The sequence below is a fragment of the Oreochromis aureus genome, linkage group 16, assembly GCF_013358895.1.
Source record: "Oreochromis aureus strain Israel breed Guangdong linkage group 16, ZZ_aureus, whole genome shotgun sequence".
Taxonomy (NCBI): Eukaryota; Metazoa; Chordata; class Actinopteri; order Cichliformes; family Cichlidae; genus Oreochromis; species Oreochromis aureus.
The window spans coordinates 23,536,560-23,560,212 of NC_052957.1; the positions used below are offsets into that span (position 1 = coordinate 23,536,560).

At 39.7% G+C, this 23,653-nt stretch overlaps 1 protein-coding gene across 1 annotated transcript in view; it reads right to left on the bottom strand.

The window, feature by feature from the left end:
- Positions 1-613: 613 nt before the first annotated feature.
- nalcn (sodium leak channel, non-selective) overlaps positions 614-23,653 on the bottom strand; it is a 65,134-nt gene continuing 42,094 nt past the window's right edge. The window contains exons 18-46 of the mRNA XM_031734692.2: positions 16,952-17,088; positions 16,150-16,291; positions 15,919-15,992; positions 14,277-14,378; positions 14,112-14,181; positions 13,833-13,924; positions 13,558-13,680; positions 13,342-13,398; positions 12,699-12,819; positions 12,488-12,619; positions 11,769-11,936; positions 10,624-10,728; positions 10,111-10,217; positions 9,910-10,030; positions 9,712-9,810; positions 9,328-9,421; positions 7,514-7,620; positions 7,277-7,354; positions 7,071-7,190; positions 6,909-6,977; positions 6,658-6,806; positions 6,436-6,529; positions 5,957-6,089; positions 4,045-4,160; positions 3,438-3,595; positions 2,303-2,453; positions 2,040-2,189; positions 1,786-1,903; positions 614-1,484 (exon numbers count right to left, since the gene is read on the bottom strand). Coding sequence (XP_031590552.1) covers positions 1,342-1,484; positions 1,786-1,903; positions 2,040-2,189; positions 2,303-2,453; positions 3,438-3,595; positions 4,045-4,160; positions 5,957-6,089; positions 6,436-6,529; positions 6,658-6,806; positions 6,909-6,977; positions 7,071-7,190; positions 7,277-7,354; positions 7,514-7,620; positions 9,328-9,421; positions 9,712-9,810; positions 9,910-10,030; positions 10,111-10,217; positions 10,624-10,728; positions 11,769-11,936; positions 12,488-12,619; positions 12,699-12,819; positions 13,342-13,398; positions 13,558-13,680; positions 13,833-13,924; positions 14,112-14,181; positions 14,277-14,378; positions 15,919-15,992; positions 16,150-16,291; positions 16,952-17,088 — 3,330 coding nt within the window. The 3' untranslated portion in view covers positions 614-1,341. The remainder of the gene's footprint in view (positions 1,485-1,785; positions 1,904-2,039; positions 2,190-2,302; positions 2,454-3,437; positions 3,596-4,044; positions 4,161-5,956; positions 6,090-6,435; positions 6,530-6,657; positions 6,807-6,908; positions 6,978-7,070; positions 7,191-7,276; positions 7,355-7,513; positions 7,621-9,327; positions 9,422-9,711; positions 9,811-9,909; positions 10,031-10,110; positions 10,218-10,623; positions 10,729-11,768; positions 11,937-12,487; positions 12,620-12,698; positions 12,820-13,341; positions 13,399-13,557; positions 13,681-13,832; positions 13,925-14,111; positions 14,182-14,276; positions 14,379-15,918; positions 15,993-16,149; positions 16,292-16,951; positions 17,089-23,653) is intronic.

Consider the following 23,653-nt stretch of genomic DNA (forward strand, 5'->3'; position numbering starts at 1 on the left):
TGAAGACATCAGTGACCTATTCTAAAATGGCAATGGCAGTGAGCGCAAATGCCAGAAATGACAGCATTTTCTGGTGCTTGAATGAAACTGTTATATATTTTAGTCGCTGGGCTCTGGACGCTACCCCGGCTGACACCGGCAAGACGCAGGGTACACTCGTGACAGGTCGCCAGGTCATCACAGGGCCAACACATTCACACCCACGGTCAGTTCTCCAAATTAACTTAAAACGCACATCTTTAGACTGTGAGAGGAAGCCACCACCATATAGTTCCTATCTGCCGAGAGATTCCATATTTTCTGTCTGTGAACAGCATATTTCATTACAAGGGCCTTGATTTTTATTAAAACACCATGCATTATAGACACCTAACTGTTTTAAGAAATGTAAATAAAAGCTAAAATCAGTTACATTTTTATGCTTTTCCAAATTTTGTAGTGAATTTTACATGGTTTATGCTGTTACTTATCAAACTTGCTAAGAACGAAGATAAATGACTGGTTATATTAAGAACTGTGTTAACTATAAATCTTTAAGTCGCCTTGGACAAAAGTATGCAATCGAATGTGAAGTGAAACAATCTGCTCAGTCTTTTACCTCATAAATGCCCAACAAGTTTGGGCCTTTATTTAATAGAAGAATTGAATACTTGATAAAGCTAGGAATTTATGATAATTTACAAAATAGTTAACGTTTTAATGCCACACAAATACGGATAGATGTATTAATTACATTCACAGTCATCAATCTAAAAGTTTCATTTATGTAGCTTGTTCCATCAACAAGAACAAGAGGTCTGGTTTAAGTATAAAGTGACTAAGAGGAAATCAACATTTATATGAGTAATACTGAAGACCACCAGAGACGTCATTGGAAAACACTGACTAAAACAGAAGAACAGAGACAAAGCATCAACATGAAAGGATGTCAGAAACTGGAGCTGCAACAGCACAATGGCCAGTGTCAAATATTGACACGAAACAGTAGAAAACACATACAGCAGCAGCTTCTTGGTTTGTATTACACGCCATGGCCTCGGTCATTGAATAATCTTTAACACCATATGTGCCTGCATAGAAAAAAGTCCTCGTTATAATGAGTGGAAACTGTGGAAAAAACAGTCATTCCAATGCCAAACCTAAAGAAATTCTGTCTGCCGGATCGATGGCTCATCGACAGCCTCCGCACACGGCCTGCCAAGCTTTTCGATCAGAGAAAAGAGCTAAACATTTTTGTTTCCGTTGGTCGGGTTACAGCAAGAGGAAATGAAACAACTCGAGTCAACCAGCAAGATTCCAAGCTCATCTATAAAACACCGCAGGATGCGGCGCAGCTCATCTCTAAATGTCAATGAGGTCGTCACCGCTCTCGTCGCTCTCGACGGTCAGCTGACGGGTCCACCACTTCTTCACCTCTGACCCTGAAGAGGCCTCGTCGTTGACAGGGTTCATCTTGCAAACAATAGACTTGACACTCGTGCGACCTGAGAATGAAAGACAAAGACATTCACACCCTGAGTCTTGTGATGTCTGCATGTAATTTATGATATTACCAATTCCACCACAAATGGACATTCACTGGGTGCCGCTGTAAGCAAGAGTGTGTCAAGATGAGGTGATGTCTTTTTTAGAACATTGAAGCTCATAAACAGACTGCCTGGATTTCCCACAGCAGAAAGAAACTTGAGGAAAAAACTTTGCTCCAACATTTTCACTTTTTCAGAACGCCCTCTACAGAAATGTTGCCTCTTACAGTATGTAGACAGCACACGACAGCAGACACACCTGCAGGCAGCCGCCACTGTCCCAGCTTCCTCTGTGGTCTCCCCAGGTCCGAGGAGTCCTGCCTGTACCCTCCTCTGTCTGACAACGTGGGGCTCCGAAGCTGCTGGAAGCCACTCATCTAAACAAAGAGGAGAGATCCTTTGTTTCACCAATGCAAGCGCACACCCGCAGATTATATTATGTGCTTGCTATAAATCACGCTGTGAGCATGTGTTGGCTGTGTATGCAGTGGTGGTATAGATGCGGGGCTTTACCTCAGGCTGTGAGGGGTTGTCTGGGTTGTTAGCATTGTGGTCTTCACTTGGCACTGTGGTCTCTATGCTGGGAGGGTTGAGGAAGCGGTTCAGCTCCTGCTGCTGGCTCTCTCTCAGGCTGTGAATGATGCTACACGACTGCTGCTGCTTCTGTGAACGCACGCATACATTCGTGGTCAGTGTCGTGCATGTTTACAATACTGCGGATACTGCAGGGGGAAAAACACAAAGTGTATGCATGTGTTTTCTGTTAAGACACTAACCGCCCGGATGCGTTTGAGGCATTTCTTGAGCCACATGCGTATGGTCTGCTTGGCAACCTCTTCCTCAATGGTATACTCCAGCTGTTCCCTTGCCAACAGCTCCTCCAGCTGGAGAGACTTTCTTATGTCCACTGAGCGGTATGACAACATGCTGCACGATTACACACATACACAAACAACAAACCACACACACACACAAGAACATACAGAAAAGAGAGATATTTAGTTATAGATTTGGTAAAATTAAAAGTGGTGAATGTGATGTCACCTGATTAAAAGACCTAAAAAATTCAGATATTTAAAAAATGACATCATTTACATCTCTCTACATTGCCAACTGTTTATACTGGAAACATGAGAAGCAATTAAAAGAGGTTTTTCTCCCCTGATTCGGGTTTAAACAATGTAACTGATTACTTTGATACAAAGTTTAGGTTACTGTTTAACACTTCCATTCTGACCATTTAGGTGCATGCCTTTAAAGCAGGGCCCAGAATTCCCTGATAAATGTCTACAACACATTTTGAACTACAGATTAATTTAGAATATAATAACAGCCTATCTGACATTAAAAGATGTGAGATCAATCCTTCAATCTATAATCAGTATTCATTAAATATTAATTAACACTTAGGGTACAAAACTTGGTTTTTGCAAACTAGTCAGTGGATTCAAAGCAGTGGCAGAAAGCATGTGTGTGGATTTGAACATGTTTATATATGACCCCCAAACTCCTCTTCTGATCTCTGCTTTAGTCTCAGTTTAATCTCAACAGGCTCAGAAGAAATGGACTCTAATTTCTTACATTGTGGGCACCAGTGTTTGCAGGTGCAAAGTACAAGCACCAACAGACAGGTACGTACCTGTAAAGTGCTTGTGTTTATAAAGTGCTTTTCCAGTCTTACTGACCACTCAAGCAGCTTCTAAACTGCAAGTAACACTTACGATATAGAGTTTATGATATGCATCACACAACAAAACATTGAACAAATGCTTCTTGAATGTTTTCTTGACATTGTGACACAGGTAAATTTACTAAACAAAAAAAACTATTGCTATATTATCCCCGGCCACTAACAATGGAAGGTATTTATTTCAGGGTTAATCCTCTGCATCTATGTGTGATCTCAGTCACCTGAGCACATCGTGAAAGGTCACATCTCCTCCGCTGTGAAGTCGCTCCATCTCATAGCACATGTGTTTAAACAGCAACTTGTCTTTGTCCAAGTCCACCTCCAGCCTGCCTCTGAGCAGACGAAGCAGAAACTTCACCCTGGATGTGGGGATTACACCCTGGAGAGAGACGGTCACACAGTTCACGGGGTAAATTAAGAAATTATGCAATGAACTTTAAAAGCCTGCAATCCTGGGATTTAGGTGTATTTCAAAAGCTGTAAGATATCAACTGCATTTTGATTTTTTTACTCACAAAGTAACTAAGATTGTTACTAAAGTTCTTCAACAACCTTAAGTAAATCATATTTTATGAAGCTTTGATTTTCAGGACACAAATCCTTCATAGCAAAGGAACTATGAAGGTCCCAAACAGAAAGTGACCTGATATCTCAGCGACTGGGGACGACATTTAAGCAAGCATATTTGGCCACTAGTGTGTTCCAATAAGCTGACAAAAAAAAAGGATTTTGCTTCATAACAGTCAATGTGCCACCAACTATGGTTTCATCATGGCCAGAGATGTTGCCATGGTAACTGTGCCCACTCTCCTCTTGCTAATTTCTCACCTCCCGTTTGTCATCCACCATGTTCCAGATGATCTGAAAGTGCCTCAGGTCATTATAGCTCAGCAGCTGGTCCTCCTCAGTGGAGTAGAACAGAGAGAAGTTCTCCACAATGATGGCTGCAGACACAAAAAGAGATATTAATGCACACACACAGAAATATTCAATAATACCAGTTTCTATATCTATGAGTTTTCATTGTGACAGCCATCATAAATCTTTATTTGGTAACACTGAATGCAAGTCACCTGCTGCATTTTAGAGCTTTAGTTCCAAATGTGCGTGCTGCACTATTCTGGGATGTCCTGAACAGCAGCCACTTGTGCCGCTGGGTTTATTTTCAAGCACTGTTTGAGTTTTGAAGATGTTTTTCTAGTTAGTGTGAATGCTGAAAAGCATTCACAGTATTGTTATTCAAATCTTTATTATTATTATTTCATATTCCGTACGTTTTTTGGCATCTATCGCCTTCAACACCGTTCAACTTAGAAAAACCATTCAACCACCGTTAGATTCCTCTTCTTTTGGACATGGCTGCTTCTATTTTTCTCATTTTTAACTTTTATATTTTTTAAATTATTCAACTTTATTCAGCAAAAATTTAAAATGTATTTCAATAGGAGAATCTTCAAATTCTCATTCAACGTACTCATTTTTCAACTCTAACTACTTCAACACACGTTGACCTAGAGCCACCATTCAAACTTTAAAATGAAGCCAAGACCTTGAATTTTTCAGCTTGTATTTATCTTTTTAAAATCTGTTATACTTTTTCTTCAGTTCCAGTTTAAGTTTCATGCTATTTTTCATGCTAAGATTAATCTTAAAAACTTCTTTCAACTGCTGCTGTGTCCACAGTGTTTGCTCTGCAGCCTTCATTTTACCCTCAAAACGTAGCCATCGTTATTCTCTTTCCAACAGTGTGTCTTTCAATGCTCAGAGAAGTAAACGTTTTGAACTGTGTGAATCCAAGTACAGGGGTAACCTTCTAACTGACCCATATAAATACACTGTATTTTTAGTCAGGAGTTTGTCTCAACAGCAGGAAAGACCCCACTTGTTAAATCGCTCCTGTCATCACAGTTTTGACAGCACAAGGATAAATGAGACACTGTTGTGTAGAACAATTCCTCTGGATCCTCACAGATCAAAAGCTTTTTTATTACGAGTTACGGTCTTGGATTTAGATGCAGTTTTCAACAGCTGCACCAAAGCAGATTTGACAGGGCTTTGTCACAGTATAACAGTATGCCAGTAGTTCGTGCAGGCCAGCTAAATACAGCATTCTGATTGGCCCATTAAATTCAAGCTTATTGTTCATTGGTGGATTTGTCTTCTGCACACAGGTGGTTCAGATCTGGGCAGTTGGAGTCAGTTGATGACTTTTAGAATCATCTTTTATGACTGAATGATTAAATCTTACAACATTTAGCTGTCTTTAGTGGATTTTCCCACATTTCAGTCATTCAGTGTTTTAAATAATATGAGGTTTCAATATTCATTCAGATGTTTTTCTTTTCTTTTGTCATTTGTCTTTTTCTAATTTACATTTTAAACACGTTCACCTACTTTTCAACTTCATCTGTGTGAACGTCAGCTTTTAGCAGTTCTGAACTTTTGTATTCAGGTGAAAATTTCTGTATTTTTAATCTCATTCAACATTTTTAACTTAAATTCAGCATTTATGCCATTTCAGCTAAAAAAAACATTCAGCTATCAGCATTCACACTACACTTTCTTTAGAAAATGCATTTTCTAGTTTATATTGATATCATTAACATTTTGCCTAAACTAAACTGGACTAACCCTAATCAAATCATAAAATCTAACAAGTTACCTAGTTTTTTGACCCGACATTAAAGGTGAGTCAATAATATGACATTACAAGGTTATAAATAACAAAACATTGACTGACCTACAAGAAGGTTGAGCATGATGTAGGCTATAATGACATAGAAAGAGCAGAAGTATATAAGTGCTCCAGCATAGTTGCCACAGTCCGTCTCCCAGTAGCGATGTTTATCTGGGGTGCAAAATGGTGGTTGCACCTGGGGAGGGGGAAAAAATTGCATCAACCAACAGATATTAAAACAAACATCAAATATTCTAAGAAACTATGTTAAACATGTTTTCTTATTTATTTATATGGCTAATATTAACAGTGTCCACTGGTCCTCTTTTTTTTTTTTTTTTTTAATAAAGTGGTTTAAGAAGAACTGCAACATTGAGATCAGCGGGGTATGGCCAAATAATAAAAATATAAAGAAGTAACCACAATATTATGCTGTGAGCACTAAAGACAACAATCAAATCCTCCTACTGCACTGAAATGGCCCCAGAAACCACTTCACATTTGTCTATGGGGAAGTGCACTGGACCTGCAGCCCATCTTACCATGCAGTCATGCATGATTTTATTCCAATCTTCTCCTGTGACAATACGGAAGAGAACAGTGATAGCCTTTCCTGCTGTGGAGAAGTTGGCATGCCTGCGATTGAAGGAGATAGACACACTGACACAACTGTGTAAAGAACTCCTTTACTGTACCGCTGCTTATATCCTGTATTGTTTATTGAAAAAAATAGTAATAATAAAGATCGGAAAAGCAATGATTACCGGTTTATGTTCTCTCCGTATTTGACGGTTCCGAAGAGAACAACTCCAGCAAATGCATAGCAGAGAAGAAGGAGAAACATCCCCACGATGATGAAGAAGCTCTTGTACATGCTGACGACTACAGTGAGCAGCAGCATCTTTAGTGTCACCTTTAAAATCATACACAAAGGTGAAAAGCAGAATTTTATTCCTACACTAGAAAATATATTTGGATAAAGTACTTTATCTTTTTTGTTGACTAATGTACTCACATGTTTCCCACATATTGTGAAGAACCTGAAGACAATCACACATGTGCCCATCATGTAGGTGTACGCATTCTGTAGTAGAAAATTGTACAGTAATTTTAGCTGTAGTGAAAAAAAATCAATAATACTGACTGAATTTGAATTTCTTTAACAGATTTTTCTAACCAGTAAGGAAAAGTGCAGAACAATCCAGATGACACCCAGCGATGTGACCAGGAGGTCATACCGATTTCGTCGACTCTGCCAGTAACCAGCGGGGGACATGGCTATCAGCTTCATTGTCACCTATGAAACAACAGCAGCAGTAAAGTAAATAAAGCCACTCAGGTACATTACAAATACCCCACCCATCCCCCCAAAAACAGGCTCACCTCCAGGACAAATATGAAGGTAAAAACTACAGACATAGTGGCAAGGGGAAATGTTACGCCGTCATCACCTACATTCCACTGAGGAAAAACACAAAAAGGTCAACGTCAGTTCATACATATAAAATTGCGTTCATGTGTGCGATAATTAAAAAGCCAGCTGAGAGTGTAAACTGAACAAAGACAATAAGAAGCACACTCAGGTAACACAGCATCATATACTGTTAGATGAGGTGTTACCTTGACTGAGAGGAGGACAGACTGTGCCAGTACCAGCACAGCAATGCCCCGTTTGAAGAAGGGATGCTGAGTAATGTCGTACATCTTGGCCCGGAAACCTCCGTTCTCTGTCAAGCACAAAAGAAGGCAAAAATTCAGTGAAACCTAAACAACGATTTTGGAGAATTGTGGCATTTTTGATCATCGGTGATCAGTTATAAATGTCTGAAAAGGCTCTTGTAGTGAATAACCCGGGTGATTTAATTTTCAGTAGTAACCCTTAACGTCCAACAGATGGCACTCATAGGCTGTTTGATTGTTATTACCTGGCCAATAAGACTTTAGTGCAGCATATTTATTCAGGTAGATAAAGGGGAAAAACAATGCCGACATGCTTAAGATTTTGTGAATTTGGCAAGTTTTATAGACAGGCTGACAGGCTGTCTCAGACGGCAGCTTCTGCACATCTGTGAGCCAAAAATATAAACGACATTGTTGATCCTCTTAAGCATATTCAGAAAACCTTTCTAATCTTATTCAATCTAAGTTATCTAAGGCAGAGTACATCCATAGTGTGAATGCAGTGTCTTTGTGACTTTTATTTTATGAGCCTTTCACATCACTGTGGAGTAACTTTGGCCAACTCCTCTTTGCAGAATTGTTTAATTCAGACACACTGGAGGGTTTTTGAGCATGAACGGCCTGTTAAAGGTCATACCAAAGCCTCTCAATCAGATTTACATCTGATCTTTGATGGGGTCACTCCAAAACTTTCATTTTGTTTTGCCTTTTTTTGAGTCATTAAGAGATCGTCCTCCTGCATAACCCAAAGTGTGCTTGAACTTCAAGGTATGAACTGATGGCAGGACATTCTCCTACAGGATTTTCTGTTAGAGGGCAAAATTCATGATTTCATCAATTACAGCATCATGAAGCAGCAAGGAAACCCCAGGCTATATACTATATGACTGCTGGCCACAAAGAGTGTTTGTAAGTACTTTGGATGTGACTGTGTGAGCACAGACCAGCTCAGTGTTTTAATGAACCACCGGCAGTGAGTGAGTGAGTGAGTGGTGCCTGCACTGAAGACCTTTGGATGAGGATCAAAGTCAGGTTGATGGTGCTGGAATAAGCGGCGGTGATGACTAAAACTTAAGCGATTGATTTTCTGTTAGCTCTCAGCCTCAACTGTACTAACAGGCAATTTCCCACACTGCCTCTGAGGCACTTCTACTGTTCTCATGACTCTAATCACTAAAGGGAGAGCAGCCGCATGATTTTACTTTGTAATAAAGCTGGTAGTTTTCTTCAACTCAGGTAGGAAAATCAGATGAAGTCTGAAGAAATACTTCCGCTTGCAGGCAGCAAAAGAAAGCAATGACATGTAATTCAGTGACTGAGCGTTCCAGTGCTGTTGCCGGTCACATACGCTGTCATACTGAGCCACTTAATCCCATCTTATATGTGCTATTCTGTTTTTTGCTAGTTAGTTTTGTTATGTTTCACTATTTTAACCTTTTTTTTTAACTGCTGTAATAAAAGAGTTTACCAAAACTGTGATTGGGGGGAGACATTACATAAAAGTTATAACTTGAGTTGCCTGTCATTGAGTGAAATAACTATTTGATCCCCAAAACGTGACTTGTTATGACAGAGTAGTTAGGCGTTACTTGTAGTTGGTTACCCGGTTTTGCACACAGTCACTGGGGGATGTTGCAAAAAAAGTATATTTAAAAAAATGTTCCTATTTCTTGGTTCTCTTATTGCTGCCTGCAGCTGTGTTTTGCAAAGCATTGGTGAAATGTGTTACGTGATTTTATTATGTACACTCAAACCTGGGCGAGGGGGTAGGTGGAGAGGTTGGGCTATTTTCAATCGACTCTTCAGATCCTCCCATCTTCTCTGGTCCACTGTTAGCAGAGCAGTACCCTGTTGAGACGAGACACAATCTTAACTCCTCGTGGCTGCAAGCCTAGAGTCCTACAAGGAGTACCACATAACTGCACCATCACCAGGTTTAATTTGTGTTGCACTATTCTATCTGATGCCAAACAACAGGGAAAGACGCCTCACAAAAATCTAAAACAAGATGCATTTTAATTGGCCAACTTTGTTTAACTAGTGGTCAGAGTGACACCATAATGCCCCACATACCACACAGTATGGTGGCAGGCAATAAAAGACAAGAAGGTGTAATATATGTGCAGTACGGCTCTTACCTTGTTCTCATTGAAGTTTGCAATGACAACACCCACAAACAGGGTGAGTCCAATCATACATCCCAGAAACACAAAGACATGAATGTAGATGCCATGGATCTGCAGACACAAAGAGTTAGAAAATGTGTAGAGCAGCTGACACACTGCAGGCATAAAATGAGAAAATTCATTGTCATATGAAAAGTTAAGGATCAGTACCGGTCCAACGCGGTGAATAATGACATCTCGGACCTCCACCCACCCTTTTAGTGAGAGAACTTCAAACAGAGCCAGCATGGCATTTCCCACATTGTCGAAATTAAAATTTCGTGGATTGGCCCTAGAAGAGGACATAATGTGTGCATTAACGACTGGCTGTGCAAAAACAAACGCACACACAAACAGAAAAACAAGCCTTACCAGACCCGTGGTACCCAGAAACCTGGTTTCTTTTCTCCAGGCTTCAGTTTCAGGTTCAGATTTCTGGAAACACTAACGTTTATTCGGAATATCCCGTGACAATCCTCCTGTGACAGGCCACAAAGTTTAACAGCAAAACACAGAAAGGAACAACAGTCAGAACATTTAATGAAATGGAAGAAAAGGGCTATTTTTGGATTCATGATTTATTAAAATAATATACCAGAAGACTTTCACAATAATGAAGTCTAGTGCATTACAGTAGATTTAAATAAAAAACCCTTACATTTAACTTAAATAAGAAATACTTTTCTAGATATAGTCAATTATCTTGGAACAACTGTTTATAAAATAAGCTGAAAGAAGCGTGAGGACTGTTGTTAAGAAAATAGGATAAAAGGAAACACTGGTTTATTGATTTGACTGGGGAGGCCCCTTCTACTTATTCAGCCTGTAGGTCTCTGCAGGAAGTGTAGAACAGTGGGTCAGTGAGGAGACTGTTTCTTGCTGTACCCGTTTAAGAACACTGGGGTCGTTGCACTTGGCAAGCTTTCCGGCAAACAGTTGAACTCCAAAGCTTGCGAACACCAGCATCAGCGTGAGGAGCAGAATGGAAACCTGCAGAAAAATCAATCAAGAATTTAAGACACAAGTTGAACATAATCCAAGTATGAGAGCAGTGGATGTAGAAACCTCCGTCAGGAAAATCAATCAGACAGAGTAAAAATCAATAACTACAGCACATTTCTTGTAACTATAACATTATAACACAACTAGAATTATATTGAGTTTCCAGAAAAGCTGGTACATGCTGTCAGTTTAGAAAAAACTTGCGCTCAGTTTGTAATAAAATTGGTTAATATACATAATGGGGTATAAGAAGAAGCCACTGTGTGTTTGTTACTGTGAGCACTAATGCAAGTTAAGCCATCACTAAGTCACTGATCAGATGAATTAAAAAAAAAAAAAGAAAAGTGAAATTTGGGCATTAATTATCTAACACGCTCTTTTAAAAAAAAGTACTAAACACTCCCAGTTGTCCCAGTTGGCTGATTTGAAACAAAAAAGTACAACAGGGAATACCTCAAACTCTTGAGCAGCTAAAACAAGCAAGAATGGGGAAATGTTTTGCTTTCTAAATTTCAATTAATAGAATAGAATAAACCTTTATTATCCCATGGATGAGAAATTTCAGTTAAGTTGGTCAACATAACTGAAATGACGTCAAAATCCTTCTTGATGTTGACGTCATCAAGTTCAAACTGTTTATTATTTAAAGATTGGTACCAAAAAATGTTTCTGTTCGACATGCCGTGCATTATGATCTTCAAAGCACTGTATTGTGTCTTTATTTCCTTTATTGTATTTCCTGTATTTTATACAGCTTCCCATTTGTTTTCTGAAATTCCTGAGCAGTGTCACTTTGTTTTATAAGCAGTGTGGCAGTCAGGTTGAAGGTAAGGTATCAAGTTTAAGGTAAGAAAAGTTCATTTTCATTTAGACAAATATTTGAACCCTATTTAAATAGTTCTCCTGCAACAATAGTAAGTCCTGTAAGAGAAGACTGAGTTATATTAATCAACATTCACAAGAAGGTTTTTATGTTGTTTCCTTCGTTAATAGCCACACACAGGTGGAAAATGCAAACAGGTGCTAACCAGAAAAATCTCCTTGAATCCTTTGAGAACCTCCCGCACCACCTTCCTCATCTGGGGTACCAGCTTGAAGATCCTGAGCGGACGCAGGCAGCGCAGCATCATCAGCAGCTGAGCCCCAGACTCAGGAGGAACGTCAGGAGGTAGCCAGCACAGAAAGATCAGACTCACCTAGAGTGAACACAGCAAAGCAAGCATGAATAGCATCCTACTGATTTTACAGCAACATGGTTCATATTTTAGTTTCCAACAACAACACTGAAACTATCCATTCTCTTTTCATTTCTCTCAGTACTAAACATTGGACAAACCTAATCTACTGAACCCAAACCAAAGACTCTCCAACTTCGAAGCCTGAATAACATTCAGCATAAAATATTTCTTCTATTGGCCACTTCTATTTCACATCAAAACTGCTACTTTCAAAAAATGATAATAGTAAGGAACTAAAACTGGATACAGTTTTTGATTCATATGGTCACTGAGTAACACTGTAAGGCAACATTTGCAGCAACAACAAATCTGTGAAGTGGTTGTCAGATGTAAAATTTCCTGGAAAGTCATATGAATGTTATATGAAGGGGGCTCCTAAAAGGTCCAAAATACTCCTATAATAGTTAATAGCAAACAAAAATGCATAATCTCTTTCCGTTTGGTCTATGTACCCTCACTCGACTAAATGGAAAGACACGATGAAGCAGTATTTATATTAGATTTCTCACAAGATATATAAAGATGTCCATGACGCCTCCAAAGTCTCTGATGACAGCTGTCGGGGTGAAGAACAGACCGTCGGCCATGATCTTCAGGTTGAGCTCAATGCTCATGAAGATCACAAACACGTACTCCCCAATCTGAAACAGACACCACTGGTTTAGTGCATTTATGCCTGCACTTGACTTTTTCATGAACTATCAATCATCTTGTTAATACCTGAAGAGTGGGGACATGCATAACCCTGGTGAAGGGGGATTCGAACATCATGGAGATGCAGGAGCAGATGGTCACAACAATCATAACCCAGTCCAGATAGGTGACTAAGCCCAGAAGATCACTGTAGGGAAACACACATCAGATTTCACACAAAGAAAAAGTAGGTTTGGTATACAGTAAGTAGGCCAAGAGAGCACTTTGGTTTGCAAACCAGCAAAACACTAATACAATGTAAAAAAAAAAGAAGATAGGTACGGCAAGACAAAGAGAGAACAAGGATGAGTGGGGAAAGGTATCAGAAAGTGAGAGCGAATAAATCTTAGTGTGTGTGTGTCTGTGTGTACGTGTGAGCAGGCCGATCTGTTTTACAGCAAGATGTCCCCAGGCACCAACGGTATCTGATACAAAGGACTGCTCTGCTTCTCACTTCAGTAATCAGTTTCTCTGCTCGGCTGAATTACTATCAGGCTGCATAATGGGTGAAATATATTTCACAGCTCTTCACTTCACAATTTTCATTCCTTACCACAGTTTGGGAAAGCACAACAGACAAATAATAAGCCACAGAATTAATGAGTATTCCACTGTTGCACAATGAACAGATCGATGGAGAGTCAGGCAATCAATAATTCATCACACTTACTACAGCTGGTGGTATTTGGTGTTCTTCACTGCTCCGGTTATTGGATCAGTTTTTGATCTAGATATGAAGTCATACCAAAAACAAAAAAAAAAATCACACAAACAACATACATACAGACAGAAAACACAAGGTTGAAAACATTTTTCTTACTACAAAGATTCATATACACAATGTATGTGTGTGTGTCTGTTAGCTTAGATTTAAGACAAGTCTTACGCATTGAAGCGAGCTCGAACAATCATCCTGCAGAAGTTCCTGAAACGGTGCTCACGCCCCACGATAAAAAGAGGCTTATCGAAGTAAGGATGGTTCTCCCTCAGCTCCTCCTCCTGAACCTTCCTGCTCAGCCACACAATCAAAGATGTGGAGAAAATACCAGTGACTTCACATCAATCACGTCACCGAATAAACCATTGTTTAGCCATACTTAACTGAGTTATTTTTTGATGAAGAACTTGATTCAACGTAATCATAATATTGTGTGTGAAAACCTTTTCATTTCAGCTTGTTCTTTCTTTTCTTGGATCATCTTGATCTCGCTATCCTCTCTCTGGGCATTACGATAACGCACTGTGCTGGAATGCTGGGGAAAGAAAAAAATTAGACAATATATATGACACTTTTTTTTATTACAGAAATTCCCTGTCATCTTCTTACACTTCTTGCATATACTGAGATATATTTTTAAGGACTATAGAATCAGAAGAGCTTTATCTGGCAACAAACAAGCCTAGTGCAAAGTATGTGCTGGGATGTGATTTTGTACTGACATCCTGAGTGAGAGTCTCCAGCGATTTCCCTCGACTGATCCTCTGACTAGTAGAACCATGTCGCAGAGATCTGCAGACGCAAAAGGCAGACTATAAGATACAAGGTCTCGACAGTAGAGCACAAGTGTCTAAGTTTCTGTCTGTGCGTCAAAGTGTACATCAGACCTGCGCTCTTGCCGCACGTGATGCTGGACACTGAGTATGGAGCGTTCTTTGGCAGGCTGGCCTTCAAAAGATCCACTTTGTATACGCTGTGTTGTGCAAGCGCTTGGAAACACAGACAATACAGTTTGTTAATCATAATGCAATATCAATAAAACTATATACTGCCTTGCTATCACTTGTTATCAAGTACCAATTGTTTATAAAGACATGTAGAGTCACTAGTTCATGATTCCAGACGGTGGTGTTTATCCAGTGAATGAAGGTACAGTTAATTGAAGCTAATCAGCTTGCAGTGAAGAAGAAGAAACTCACAGGACAGGAAAATGGCAGCTATCACTGACAGTGGGGGGCATAATATTAGAGAAGTAACTGAACTTGCACATTAATAAAAACTTATAATAAACACTTTTGCCTTTTTAAGAGCATTTTCCCTTCTTTAGTTACTCATTCATAACTGCCTTGCAAGTACCTAAGAATCACTCTGTGATAGCATATCGTGATATCAATATATCATAAGTTGCACTAGAATTCCCACCCCTAGTGTGACAAGATAGTTGGCTCTTGTCCATCTTTCAGCGTAACAAGCTATCTCTGGCTTTTGTCAGTCTGGAACCATAAGAGTACTGTAGTAACCCAGTCTACCATTGTGAAACTGGTTTGAATCATTCCATTAGTCAGTGTTTGTGTGTGTGTGAGTGACTGAGAGAGAGACTCTGATCATTACTGTCTGTTCTGACTAACAGCAGAGCCATGTACCAGAACAGAGCTAATGACATTGTGGCACCAGCAATGTGTGTACTTTAATCATTTATGGAGACTCTGAGCGATCGCTTGTTTACTGGCAATAAGTACGCATGAATTCCTGCGTATGCTGGACTGCGCGTGTGTTTGACTATGCTGGTATGTGAGCCTAATTGTGTGCTTGTGTGGAGGATGGCTGGCCAGACAGATCGTGTTATGACTACTGATAAGCTGTCTATCTTTCAGACTGACAGAATATTGGAATGGAAGGGGAGGGGGGACGGATTGGACACGGTGCCGGCAAGCTAATCTGCACTTAGTGCCAGCTCTGCCATGCTGAACAGCAAATTATCCATTTACTTCATCGCAACAGTAAATGAGTCTGAAGTGGGCCTGTGTGTGCGTCCGTGTGTGTGTGTGTGTGTGTGTGCTGAATAAAACAAAACAAAACAAAAAACAGAGAGAAGCATTAACAATACAAGAGTGCTGCTGTGGCACAGCTACACCTAATATGTACACACATTATTAGTTTCACCCACACAGAGCCCACGATGCATTTTTATGACTATGGATAATGCATTGTAAACACATTTAACTCAAGTCTTTAAGGAAGGTATAAAACTGAAAGTGCATGAATTATTGTAAAAAAACAAAAACATGCAAATAACTGATTGCCTAAAAGCAGGGAGTAGATGGTCAAAAGATGTCTGTATGCGCAGGTTACATTTAGAACAGACGCGGATGAAACGTGAACATGTTACAGAAATATAAGTTACATTATAGTTTATTGCAGCATATTAATATCTTCATTTTACTGTGATGCGCGAGCTGGCGTACGATACGTTTATTAATCAAATTTAGCTCAGTTTGTCACACTTACTCAGGTGTAGACGTGTCTTACCGTAGGATTTTATTGATTGTAGTTTCTTTCTCCAGGAGGTTACGAGCTCGGATGCTAAATATTGACCTTCGAAGCTAAGAAAGCACGGTCAGTTAAAAAAAAAAACCCTACACAGGTGTAAATATTAGGCACAACGTGGCAATCTGCTTCATTTTGCTGTATATTTACAGTCACAGAGACAAAGAAAGGAACAGCGTGTAAGCGAGCAGGCAAAGAAGTCTGTGAAAGCACCTTTTGGTCAATATATTTGTTGTCTTCAATTGCTGAGCGTTTGGAGTGGTCACAAGAGGAGGATGAAGCGGAGGGGAGACGCCGGAACAGACAGCTGGTATCCTGTTGCTGACGATCGATGAACTGCTTCATAAAACTCTCCCTAAAGTACACGACAAACAGCACGCACAGAAACATCATGAATTTTAATGTACGGTGTCCCCCTAAAGAAATACGTATTCAGAAGTAGAAGATCACAAATTTATAAAGCTTATCTTAGACGCATAATTACATCAGTGCAAATTCAGCTGCAGTGGAAGCTCTTAGTGCAGCAACCCAGCAGATGGGCTGCAGAGGGAGATTTCTTTTGGGTGAAGGACTTGGCCCTGCGCTACTCGGCAACTAAACAATAAAGCTTATGAGCCAGACTTTGCGTCAGATATAGTTCAGTTTTACCGCTAAAGGCTGCAGAACATAAAAAGTCTGTTTTGCAAATGACCAAATAGCTGCTTTAAACTAGGAGCAGGAATGAAAACGTTACTTTTTACTTTGTTTGCATAATGTCTGGAAACTACTGGCGGAATTCAAAAGCTTCACATCTTTGGTGGTCTCTGTTAAAACCCACACTCATAAACCCACACTGAGAATGACTACTTAACATAACATTGTCCCTATATTTAATCCAGCACACTTTAAACGTCTGTGTATCTTTTTAGCTCTGGTGGATATCGTTGTTCATTTTCTCTTCATGACAAAAAAAAATAGCCCAAATTATGCCCAAAGTAAAGTTTTTGTGTTTAGGCGTGTGTGTTTGTGTGTTTACCTGATCCTGGGCACAGTGAAATCAGATGGAAGCTTGGAAATCTTCACCATCTGAGGTCTGTTGGGGAACTTTTCAAAGATCCTGAGTCGTAGAGGGAGCTTCTCTTTGGTGTCAGCATTGGCTTCGCTTTGCTTGAGCTAACAGAGGGAGGATGAGAGGCAGTTTAGGCACAGAACAGAACTGCAGGGCACTCTTAAAGAATGCAGTCGGCCTTGACAGCATGATGAGAATAGAGAAGAGAGGGATTTAAGTTAGAAACCAAGGAGGGGGGAAAAGGGGAACGGTTAGACTGAGTTCTGGTTGAATGAAGGTTTTTGATCTTGAGATCTGCAGGTTTTCCTTGCTATTCATAAGCAAAACGTGTGAGGTTATGTGTGGGATTTCCAGAGGTAACGGCTTTGAGGGTGCAGCTTTATATTTCTGCCAGATGATGGCAGCAACACACTTACCTACAACACTCACAACACATACAGTACAGACAACCACATTTAGGATGAGATCCCACTTACTTTTCAGAAAAGAAGGGAGAAGGCAACAGAAGATAAAAAAAAAGAAAGATTACTCTGGAGCGGTTAATGGAGAAAAGAAACAGTAACGACAGAATAATGTGCATGTGTGCGGGCTTAAGCAATGTGGCGCAGACTGGTGAAATCAAAAGATGACAAAGGGAATGAAACCAATTATTTCCATTAATTACATATAGGGGGGGCCGACTGAAATTCTCTTGCAGGTATTCTCTGTATGGGTGCCTGGAGATAATCCTTGATGCATTGCAGATTAGGCCTACAAGGGGAACTGCAGCTTATCATTCTAAGAAGGTAACTGCTGTGAAATATATTGACTGTGAATATTTCTCTGTCAGTCATGGCGTTGTGTGACTGTCTGTCTGCTGATAAAAACGTCCCTGCGTTCTGTTCCGCGTATAGGTATTTCTGTCTGCGGCTGTCTGACTGTGAGCGACCACATGACTGGAACAGCCTCTCGGATCTGAGGGATAACAGCCAGAGAACGGAGAAACCTGACAAAGGAAGGGATGGAAATCTGCCTATCCACTTCCTCTTTTTTTTTTTCTAGCAGACTAAAATGTTGGAGCTTCTTCTTTACCCTGAGTGGGTGTGTGGCATACTGTGAAGATGGAATTATGCACCAGCGTTCTCTTGCCTAGGCTTTCTGTCTATACTCTGACTCCCAAGATAGACACAGGGCGGAAAGAGAGACAGAGACTAAAAAAGGGTAAAAGAGACAAGTCAACAGATGGAAGCCAGCAAAAATAACGACACAAAACTTAATTGATGATTGAAAAAAAAAAAAGACAAATGGATTTCAAGATGTAAAACAAGTCATTATTTAAAAGAACTGTGCGCTGTGTTTGCTGCAAGAGTACAGAATAGGAAAAAACATGTTTTGAGCACAATCGTGAGCTTATTTCAGTGCTGCAGTTCTTTCACTGAAAAAACGCTGCAGTCATCTTAAATATTATCTGTATCACACACACACACACACACACACACACACACACAGCATTAATATGGACCTCCTGGCTCCCAAGGGTACTAATCAATTGGGCCAACTCAGTGAGATGTGCACCTTCAACAAGCCCCTAAACCCTTATCTGCTACAACAATGCAACAAAGCAAACATTTCTCTCTATCCTTTACAGAACTTGTTCTTCTCTATCAAACTCAGGGTCTCAGTGTTTCTTTCTATAAGATCATCCTTACAAGTTCCTTCTTCTCACTTACAAATCCCTTAAAGCCCTGGTTCCTTAGTACCTGTGTGACCTGCTCCACCCATACACAAAGTCTCAAATGCTAAGATCCCCAGCCATGGGACAGAGCCTTCAGTGTGGCAGCTCCCACCTTCTGGAACTTTCTCCCAAATGAGCTCTGCAATGCCCCGTCAATGGAGTCCTTCAAGAAACTCATCAAAACTCATCTCTACAACTAAGCCTTCAACCCCTAGCCTTTTGTTTTTTGTATATTTATATATTTGTTTGATTATTTATACTCTTTTATAAATCATCCTTGGGTTTGGGTACAGATTCCATTTATTCCTCTAATTTTTTCATCCTCTTCTAAGAAAAACAAAAACAAAAAAATCCCCGCCACTGTCGTGTGAGCTAGACACACTTATTCATACTCACATGCATCGAATTTACATTTAAATTTATCAGTGGAACGTCGATCAGAGTCCACTGTGCCAAAAATTGCTGTTTGGGGTGGCGAGTATAGTGCAATGCATAGTTTCCTCGACTTCTAACACTGTGCAAAGCTGCTCTGTGAAAGGTTCGCCTGTATGCGTAGTTACACTCATAAGCTGCCATAGATCACCAACTAATGCTAACGCAGCAGGTCTTCTGTCTGTAAAATCAATACAGTAAACAAGAATGAGGAAGAAGAGATTGCTTTCACACAAAATCTATTCTCTGCTGATTTACTGATTCGCACTGCCTCTTTATCAGGTTTTCACCTTACTGTAATAATGTATCAATACTGTTGCTATCAAGACAAAGATTAAGAAAAACCAAAAGAACCCTGGCCAAACTGGTACAATCAAGTATTAGGACTTGTACTTTATGTACTTAGTTAATACCTACTTGAAGTCGAAACTTGCAGCAGGAGCAAACAAGCAACCAATTTTTAATTATCAACAGTTTAAATGCACCTATGCATGTGACGGTTTTTCAGACCTCTACATTAGCATTGTGATTTTTCCCGCTAAATAAATTGCTCAACACGTTTTAAAGGACAAATTGAACAAAAATGCCAGATGTAGAAAAATGATAAAAATTGAACCTCATATATGGAAATTAAAATTTCTTTTCTTTTTTCATTTGTCAGAAGGTTCAATAAACTGTCCAGTTTTTAAAACAAATGAAATTTCTGGCAAATATTTCATGTTTAAGGCTTTACAAGCTTTAAGGCACCAGAATAAATAGTTTTGTTTTAAACACTGATCAAATGACTACTGTGACTGCAATAATCAAACGTATGACTGCACTGAGATTTATCCCCAGCTCTGCATTGTTGTCCAGTTTGCAGTCAGCTCTTTGTTTTGTTTTACTTTAACATCTCACAACTTTTGCACTTGGTTAAGTCTCACGCTCTTATCGACCAAGGAATCTCTAAAAATCCACCTCAAAGCAATAACACATGACATTAGTTAACTGCACCGTGCACAGTGAACGTGTTGGAGCAACAGTGAAAGGGATAAATATTTGCCTGAAGCATTATAACAGCTTGCATTCGCTGCCCTATGTGCTTTGTTATATACACCTTAAGGAATAAGCACTAAAAGTACATGTGTGCATGTGACAAATGTGGAATATTTATATTCCACTTGTATGTCTATGTGCACACACGCAAGTGGGAAAAAAAGGAATTTCTTTTTGTGTCATAGTTAACGGCTGATAAATCAAAACTACTGCTTTCCCTGCCACTGATGAGATTTAATGCATGGCGCAGTTACAATGGAGCCAAGACTAATGTGCTTTGCCTTGAGACCCATTCAGGTGACCTGCCACTGCTTCCCCCTTCATTCAAGCCAATTTCAGGCTCCGCTGAGCTAGGGAACTTTCCATCTGGGATTTCCACAGCTCTCTTGACCATGGCTGAGAGGGGTGAAAAAAACTAATACTGACCATTAGCATTAAGCATTAAACCCAATTCAGTCATAGCTATAGTTCAGGGAGAGCATGGAGGGGGGTGTTTGTAGAAGCAGTCAGGATTGAAATAGCCAGAGCCAGAGAGTACTGAAGAGTGAGAGAGTTCAGAGGGAAAAATCAACTGCATTTCTTTCTTTGCTGGTAGAAAGAAGCAAAGCCCTGTATAAGAATAAAGTTCACCTTGTTATCCAATAGTAATACTTTTATCCATCTACAGGTGAACACCCCAACTTTTCATGATAGCTTCATTTTACAGCTGCAAGAACAGCTCCATTCAGATAAAAATCCCATTTAGCAGAAGGACAAATGGATCTGCGAATTAGAAGAATGACTCAAGCAGGTTAGTTTCTACAGTATTAATATTCGCAGTGGACAATCCTTCTGAACTCTCAGTCCTGTAAAGTGAATCTAGCTCACGCAAACACCGATAATATTTGTGAGCGGCCGAACAATGAGGAACTCATGAACAGCCGCCTACCAAACTGCGGCCCACACACATCCGTCAAATGCCTGTGGGAGTGCATAAAATCATTTGCATTTTACCATTCAGCCTGCCTTTCACCAGCACCACCAGACAACAGCTGTGTATGCGTGAGGATGTGTGCGTGTGTGACCCCAGACGGCACATTTTCGTAATAATAACACAGCTTTACTTGCTGCGCGATCCATCATTCGGCACATCTGCAGTGTGCGTCGCTCTCTTTTTATGAATTTGTGCCAGCTCAACAATTTCAGCCATGATATATGCCAATATTAAAATGCTGTACTGTTGAAAAATTCAAAAACACACACGGTCATTGTAATTGGAAACAACCTATTTGCATTCCACATTCCTCAAAGTCTTCCCCAGGCCTGTGAGCCTAAAGCTGCAATACCCAGTGGAAGGAGATCAGAGAGCGAGTAAGCAGGGTCACCCTCTTTCTTCACATTAGTTGGGTAATGAGGCATACTGTGGAGTTGCTGTAAAGGCACACAGCCCATAAACCTCTAATAGCTACCCCTGATACTCAAAACAACTGCATATGCCATTGTCTCAAAGTCCAGAACTGTATCACGTTCAGCTATGTTGCTTTGGGCTCTGAGGGGTGTAATATGAAAAAAGATTAATGTGTTAAGGAGGTATGTTGAACCTAATTTTTGTTTTGTATACCCATGCTTGCCTTTCTTGGTCTCACATAGCCTCTTGTTTTTTCCCCTATTATAGTCTTTCCTTTTTAGATCCAAAAGTATGAAAATACTGTCAGATATTCTGTATGCCTACATGTTGGAAATTCTTGCCATGAATGTGTGACGACAGCCCAAAGCAAACATAATAAACATGAAAAAAAAATCACTTAAAATTGCATTTCGATAAAGACTTTTCTTTTATAAAAATGTACGTGTGCCTGTGTTTTATTGTGTGTGCTGATGCTAGTTTTAGAAAATGACAGAGGCACAAGGCCTGGAGTGTTTTTAATAGAAAACTGAAAGTGACATTGAAAAGATAAGAAAACATTGTTTTGGGATTCTCTAAGGGGGTATGCTCTTTTCTTCTCCGCTCCCTCTGTTTTCCTCGCCTTTCTCCCCCTCTGCTAAATCCCCAAATAAGTCCTTGGTCCATTAAATCAAGAAGATTGAGGACAGGCTTTTACTTTAATTCATAAATAATGAAATCTCTAGTGGGAGGCAATAAAAAAAAACTTTTCAACGCATCTGGTTAAACGAAATTCTTCTGAACAAAAGATTTTTAATGTTAAACATCTAATCAAATATGGAGGTTCCAGCTATAAGCTATACAGATATAAGAGAAGACAGAACTGACATGTCCAAACAAGCTACATCATATTTACGCAAATGTAGAGTAGCCTTTGTTTTTTCTCAGAATTTATATAAAGACATGTTAAACTAATTAAAGGATCACTATTGCAACAATGATACAGCATGCTCCTGTCACCGTTGTATAATAGTAATTAATCATTCTCTACCTCATTCATACCCAACTGTTATGTCACAACATCAGATTTTCAAGACACAGTTATTAATGTGGGAAAAGCGACAATATTATTACAATATCAATAGAAAATTTTAAAGAAAATAATACTGCTGGTCAAGTTCCCATATAAATTTATCTTTTATTGCAAATGAGTTAATGCTTACATAGCATACATACATGTCTTGTGACAGGTAAAGGCACTGGAAAAATAAGCTTATTATTTTGTTCTATATAGTGCAAATGTTGCTCTTTAAGGAATTCTGATCAACATCTGCACTATATGGGATATACCTCGTGCAAAAAATAAGCTTACTAACACTGATGGACAAAAAGACAATCACAATGCCTTCACCTGTCCTCTGCCCTTTCCACATAAAACTATAAAATAATTTAAAAGCCAGAGAGAAAGTGTCAAAGAACAGAAGGAAAAGACCGCATAGGATTCAAATGTCAGTTTGTTTGTATTTGTTAACAGACTGCAAATGACGGTAAGGCAGCATAGCTTTTAGCTTTTCTTACTTTCTTCTTGTCCCCTTCAAGTATTTTGCAAATGTGTTCCTTATGACTCATCTACCTGGCCTGAGGACCTGTTTGGTTGCTAGAATATTCAGCTTCACCCAAACACGCAGATATGCAAAAATCAGTGTGTGTGCACAATAAGAAACAGATTTTTCACTACTGACAATTCATACCTTGCACAAACAAAAAATGCATTATAATCATCATCATTGCCTTTAGGGGTAAACACCTTTCTCTATCTTCGGGCACTCTATAAACATCCCCCCTCCCTTTCGTGCTCCTAGCCTCTGGTCCTGCACTGTTCTGCGAGTAGGAACAATTTGTTGGAGGAAGACAGGCCATCAGTCTCTCTCACCACATAGCCCACCAAACTATGGCAGCATAGATGAAGGTAGCACAATAGCAGGCTGCAACAACATGCAACAAATCAACTTTTATTTCAAAGCACATCAACCCATTCTAGGTCTTTCCTCCTTTTGAAAAGGTTTCGCTCACAATTTAGATATGCATACCGCCTGTGGTTTTATGAGCACTGTTAACAAAAGTA